This window comes from Triticum urartu, chromosome 6A (genome assembly GCF_056163025.1).
Source record: "Triticum urartu cultivar PI428250 chromosome 6A, HENAU_Tu73, whole genome shotgun sequence".
NCBI lineage: Eukaryota > Viridiplantae > Streptophyta > Magnoliopsida > Poales > Poaceae > Triticum > Triticum urartu.
In genome coordinates, this window is record NC_141878.1 from 135,454,790 (window position 1) to 135,461,792 (window position 7,003).

The 7,003-nt window shown below is 53.5% G+C and overlaps 1 protein-coding gene across 1 annotated transcript; it reads right to left on the reverse strand.

Annotated features, from left to right (window-relative positions):
- Window positions 1-5,547: 5,547 nt before the first annotated feature.
- On the reverse strand, window positions 5,548-6,321 carry LOC147964469 (uncharacterized). Its single transcript, XM_087529992.1, has one exon. It carries the CDS (start codon window positions 6,319-6,321, stop codon window positions 5,548-5,550), a length of 774 nt encoding a protein of 257 aa, XP_087386118.1.
- Window positions 6,322-7,003: the final 682 nt, after the last annotated feature.

The window sequence follows — 7,003 nt, forward strand, 5'->3', positions numbered from 1 at the left end:
ATTCAAGTTCTATATTATTTCCAATCAATAATATGTCATCCACATATAATATCAGAAATGCTACAGAGCTCCCACTCACTTTCTTGTAAATACAAGCTTCTCCAAAAGTCTGTACAAAACCAAATGCTTTGATCACACTATCAAAGAGTTTATTCCAACTCCGAGAGGCTTGCACCAGTCCATAAATGGATTGCTGGAGCTTGCACACTTTGTTAGCTCCCTTTGGATCGACAAAACCTTCTGGTTGCATCATATACAACTCTTCTTCTAGAAATCCATTCAGGAATGCAGTTTTGACATCCATTTGCCAAATTTCATAATCATAAAATGCAGAAATTGCTAACATAATTCGGACAGACTTAAGCATCGCTACGGGTGAGAAGGTCTCATCGTAGTCAATCCCTTGAACTTGTCGAAAATCTTTTGCAACAAGTCGAGCTTTATAGACAGTAACATTACCGTCAGCGTCAGTCTTCTTCTTGAAGATCCATTTATTCTCAATTGCTTGCTGATCAACGGGCAAGTCAACCAAAGTCCACACTTTGTTCTCATACATGGATCCCATCTCAGATTTCATGGCTTCTAGCCATTTTGCAGAATCTGGGCTCACCATCGCTTCTTCATAGTTCGTAGATTCATCATGATCTAGTAGCATGACTTCCAGAACAGGATTACCATACCACTCTGGTGCGGATCTTACTCTGGTTGATCTACGAGGTTCGGTAGTAACTTGATCTGAAGTTTCATGATCATTATCATTAGCTTCCTCACTAATTGGGGTAGGTGTCACAGAAACCGGTTTCTGTGATGTACTACTTTCCAATAAGGGAGCAGGTATAGTTACCTCATCAAGTTCTATTTTTCTCCCACTCACTTCTTTCGAGAGAAACTCTTTCTTTAGAAAAACTCCGAATTTAGCAACAAAAGTTTTGCCTTCAGATCTGTGATAGAAGGTGTACCCAACAGTCTCCTTTGGGTATCCTATGAAGACACATTTCTCCGATTTGGGTTCGAGCTTATCATGTTGAAGCTTTTTCACATAAGCATCACAGCCCCAAACTTTCAGAAACGACAACTTTGGTTTCTTGCCAAACGACAGTTCATAAGGCGTCGTCTCAACGGATTTCGATGGTGTCCTATTTAACGTGAATGCAGCCGTCTCTAAAGCATAACCCCAAAACGATAACGGTAAATTAGTAAGAGACATCATAGATCGCACCATATCTAATAAAGTACGATTACGACGTTCGGACACACCATTACGCTGTGGTGTTCCGGGTGGCGTGAGTTGCGAAACTATTCCGCATTGTTTCAAATGTAGACCAAACTCGTAACTCAAATATTCTCCTCCACGATCAGATCGTAGAAACTTTATTTTCTTGTTATGATGATTTTCAACTTCACTCTGAAATTCTTTAAACTTTTCAAATGTTTCAGACTTATGTTTCATTAAGTAGATATACCCATATCTGCTTAAATCATCTGTGAAGGTGAGAAAATAACGATATCCGCCACGAGCCTCAACATTCATTGGACCACATACATCTGTATGTATGATTTTCAACAAATCCGTTGCTCTCTCCATAGTACCGGAGAACGGCGTTTTAGTCATCTTACCCATGAGGCACGGTTCGCAAGTACCAAGTGATTCATAATCAAGTGGTTCCAAAAGTCCATCAGTATGGAGTTTCTTCATGCGCTTTACACCGATATGACCTAAACGACAGTGCCACAAATAAGTTACTATCATTATCAACTCTGCATCTTTTGATTTCAACATTATGAATATGTGTATCACTACTATCGAGATTCATCAAAAATAGACCACTCTTCAAGGGTGCATGACCATAAAAGATATTACTCATATAAATAGAACAACCATTATTCTCTGATTTAAATGAATAACCGTCTCGCATCAAACAAAATCCAGATATAATGTTCATGCTCAACGCTGGCACCAAATAACAATTATTTAGGTCTAATACTAATCCCGAAGGTAGATGTAGAGGTAGCGTGCCGGCCGCGATCACATCGACTTTGGAACCATTTCCCACGCGCATCGTCACCTCGTCCTTAGCCAATCTTCGCTTGATCCGTAGCCCCTGTTTCGAGTTGCAAATGTTAGCAACAGAACCAGTATCAAATACCCAGGTGCTACTACGTGCATTAGTAAGGTACACATCAATAACATGTATATCACATATACCTTTGTTCACTTTGCCATCCTTCTTATCCGTCAAATACTTGGGGCAGTTCCGCTTCCAGTGACTAGTCTGCTTGCAGTAGAAGCACTCAGTCTCAGGCTTAGGTCCAGACTTGGGTTTCTTCTCCCGAGCAGCAACTTGTTTGCTGTTCTTCTTGAAGTTCCCTTTCTTCTTCCCTTTGCCCTTTTTCTTGAAACTGGTGTTCTTATTGACCATCAACACTTGATGCTCCTTGATTTCTACCTCCGCGGCTTTTAGCATTGCGAAGAGTTCAGGAATAGTCTTATTCATCCCTTGCATATTATAGTTCATCACGAAGCTTTTGTAGCTTGGTGGCAGTGATTGAAGAACTCTGTCAATGACACTATCAACAGGAAGATTAACCCCTAGTTTTTTTCGCGAATACGCAAAAGCTTTGCGTATCATTGCATTGATAGGTAGAGTAGCGATACATGTGGGTCTTACAAGATGAATGGCAGGCTAGTTAGCTCGTACGCAAGGATGGCCAGCATCGATAGCCTTGGCACATAGACGACGGGGTGTGCTGCCTGATCAGATAGAGCCTACGTCTCTGGCAGGATGAGGGCCATGCCCTTGGCACCGGCGCGCGCCCATAGCTGCGCCTCCTCCTGGATCATGTGCACTATGCATCCCACAGCAGGCTGGTCGCCGTCGAATAGGCACCCGTTCCGGTGTTTCTAGAGGTGCCAAGCGGTAAGGATGGCAATGGAGGCGAGGCCGCGGCGAAGAGTAGCCGAGGTGTTGGAGATGGCCGTGGATAGCCAGCTGGCGAACTCGTCGTCTGGTGCAGGGATCGCGGTGGTGAAACGACACCACAAGAGCACCTCGTGCCAGGTTTGGCGGGAGAAGGAGCAGCCCGTCAAGATATGTTGCATGGTTTCCGGTTCTTGATCGCATAGTAGGCAGCGAGGCTCGTGGGGAAGGCCATGCCGTGCCAGGCGATCGGCAGTCCAGCACCTACCCAGAAGAGCAAGCCATACGAAGAATTTGATGTGAAGCGGAGCCCATGGTCTCCACGTGATACGCCAATGCGGGTCGGTGATGGAGCCGGCGAAAAGAGCCTGATAGCGGGAGCGGGCAGAGTAGATCCCTGATTCAGTCCATCACCACGACAACCGGTCCTCCTCATCAGTCAGGTTGAAGTGCCTGAGGCGCCGCCAGAGCGTGACATACTGGACGGTCATGGCCGCGCCCATGGCACCCTGAATGTCGCCGATCCATGCCTGGTTGAACAGGCCCTCACGAACCGTGCGTGACTTGCGCCGGCGTTTGGCCACCCTGCAGTAAACCAACGGCACAATCTCGGAGATGCTTTTCCCGTCCAACTAGTGGTCTTCCCAGAATAGACATGACTCGCCATTGCCAACGCACCAAGAGGTTGAAGCCCTGAAGATGGCCCGGACCCTCGGGCAGTGGGGGATGTGCAGGTGGTGCCACGGCCTCGAGGCGTCGGATCTTTGCTGCCACAGCCACCGGACGCGCAGCGAGATGCCGGCGCGCTGGAGGTCTGGGATCCCGAGGCCGCCGAGGGAGATGGGTCTACATACCCAGCGCCAGTTGACCTTGCAGTGGCCACCGCTCACGTCCTTTCGGCCGTACCAGAGGAAGTTGTGTATCAAGCGGTTGATGCACTTGAGGATGGGCGGGTTGACGGCCATCACAATCATGATGTGTGTTGGCATGGCTGAGAGAACATGACGGCACAGGGCGAGCCGGTCGCCCCTCGACATGAGGGATGCCCACCACGGCGAGAGTCGGTGCTCTAGCTTGTCGATGATGGGCTGTAGAGTGGTGGAGCTGACTTTACGGACCGATAGTGGCAGCCTGAGATAGGTGGTGGGGAAGTCTTGCAGCGGGCAGGCGAGGTTCGTGGTGATCATGGCCCGGTCCGCGTCCGTGCACTGGATGGGGGAGGCCGCACATTTGGCATAGTTGGTGTGCAATCCCGAAGCCGCCCCAAATACCCGTAGCAGCTCGGGGACGGCAGCAAGGTCGTGCCCGTCCGGTCGGCAGAAGACAATGACGTCATCGGCGTAGATGGAGACGCTTGAGGACATGTGGCGCGCAGTCAGGCGTTGCAGCACCCCCTCGCTGGCCGCACGGCATATGAGGTTGTTGAGGGTGTCGATGACCATGAGGAAGAGCATGGGGGACACGGGATCCCCCTGCCGCAGTCCGCAACGGTGCTGGATGGGTGGACCGGGTATGCCGTTGGTGAGGACACGTGTGCTGGCCGTACCCAGAAGAATGCATATCCACTCGCACCATCAGCGACCGAATCCGAGGTGGCATAGAGTCTCCAGCAGGAAAGCCCAGGACACGGAGTCGAAAGCACGTGCGATGTCGAGCTTGAGCATGACTCGCGGGTGCTTTAGGTTGTGGAGCTGCCTCGCTGTTTGCTGCACGAGCAGGAAGTTGTCGTGTATACATCGGCCGGCGATGAAGGCGCTTTGGTTGGCGGAGATCATGTCATTGAGGCGTGGCGCGAGGCGGAGCGAGAGCACCTTAGCGAAGAGCTTGGCAACGATGTGAATCAGACTAATCGGCCGATAGTCCGAGAGGGATGCGGCATCTTGCTTCTTGGGTAGGAGGATGAGCAGTGCCTCATTTAGCCGCTGGAACCCGTGGCCATTGAGGTGGTATAACTTGTCGAAATCCGCCACGAAGTCGTCTTTGATGGTTGCCCAAGAGGCACAGAGGAACTCCGACGTGAAGCCATCCGGGCCGGGCGCCCGTCCCTTTGGGAGCCGCCGAACGGCCTCCCATATCTCATCCTCGGTGAAGGGGAGCTCGAGGTCCAGCAGCTCGAAGGAGCGCGGGTCTAGGACGTCCAGGTCGATGGATGAAGTACGCTCGACGCCGGTGGCGAGGATCGCCGTGAAGTGGTCGAATGCTGCATGAGCGATCGCCGCATGGCCATGGAGGTGGCCGTCACTGTCCTGAAGCTGAAAGATGTGGTTCTTGCGGGCACGTTGGGCGGCATGGAGCCGGAAGAAGGCGGGGCCAGTGTCGCCCGCGTTGAGGAAGCTTAGTCTCACACGCTGCCGCGCCAGGGATCGCTCCAGGGAGGCCAGCCCGAGGTACGCGGCTTTGAGCCGGCGTCGGAGCCAAGCCTCGGCCGGAGAGAGCGCTCTCCAATCTCGTGCCGCGTCGAAGCGCGCAATCAGCTCACAGGCAATGGCAGCTGCAGCGAGACGTTCCCCACCGTCTTGGAGCTCCATCGTTGCAGACTCTTGGCAGTGGCACGAAGCCTCACGAAGATGCGACGGAACGGGTCTGGCTCGTGGGGTGTAGAGTTCCACGCTTGCGCGACCACCTCGTGTTAGCCCGGGAGCAAGGGCCAGAACCGTTCGAAATGGAAACGCCTTGGCTTGTAGGAGCGCGGAAGGGAGTCAATGATGAGTGGCGCGTGGTCAGATGTCGCGGATGACAGGCAGCGCAGCATGCAGCTAGGGTGATCGGTCGCCCAGCCGGCAGTGCAGAGTACGCGGTCAATGCGCTCTAGGGTCGGAGCCTCGCGCTCGTTCGACCAGGTGTAGCGTCGGCCGTGTAGATAGATATCCTGGAGCTCCTCATCGGCGATGAAGTTACTAAAGCGGCGCATGGCAGCCCGGTGCAGGTTCCCGTTGTTCTTCTCCTCAGCGCTCGCAATCATGTTGAAGTTGCCCCCGACTAGCCAAGGCCCGGCGCAGCAAGATCTCGTGTCATGAAGGTCGGCAAGGAAGGCAATCTTGTCCGGTTCCTCTTGTGGCCCGTAAACCCCTTTCACCCACCAATGTGGGCTGCCGTCGCGTGGTGTCACCAACGCGTTAATGAAGTGGTCGGCGATGGTAGGGTGGGAGAGGGAGACGATGTCGCTCTGCCATGCGAGGAGGATGCCACCGCGTGTCTCCGTGGCCGGGAGGAAGAAATAGTCGGCAAACGAGGTGCCCAGCGTATCGCGCACAAGGGACGACGAGACGGCAGCGATCTTTGTTTCCTGAAGGCACACGATACACGGGTTGGCTGGTCGGATGACGGAGCGTACATCGCTACGCTTAGCTGGGCAGTTGAGGCCCCGCACATTCCAAAATAAAACCCTTTGGTTGTACTCCATTGGTAAACTGGTGATGTCTCGATGGGGGGGGGGGGGGGTAGCAACAGAAGCTAGGCCTCGGTGGTGAGCACCGGTGGAGCATGCAGAGCGTCGGAGGGGTTCGCCGGCACTACCCAGCCGTGGTAGTCCGCAAGCGCGGCAATCGTGTCGGCGGCCAGGGGGCGATCGAACATGCATGCGTATCTCTCGAGTATGGAGTCGAGATTGGCTCGTCTTGTTGCAGCAGGCCGAGACGGCGTAGAAGCACTCGTTTCGCCTTCATCTCAGAATCGAGCCCGCGATCAGCCTTGGCAATACGTCCGCTGCGTCGAGGTGTGAAATCCAACGGGACGGCGTTGCGTCGGCGGCACGGTGTTGGGGGCGGGAGAATAGGCGCGTTGGGGCGCTGAAGCGAGGAGACGAACCGCTCCAAGCGCCCCCCATCTCGCGATCGTGGCCGTCGACGGCTGGGATCCCCTCCATGGCACGTGGGGCAATAATTATGGCCTGGCAGGTGTTGGGCCCGCCAACCACCTCCTGTGCCAGGGTTGGCTGCTGCGTCACGGGGCCATGCAAAGCACTGCCCGGCGCCGCAGAGGCCTCAACCTGTAGCACGCGGGCGGGGGGTGGGGCTGGCTTTGTCTGTGCCGCGGTGGGTCCGGGCTGCGTCGCCTGCGGGCCACAGGCCGGTGTTGAGATGGGG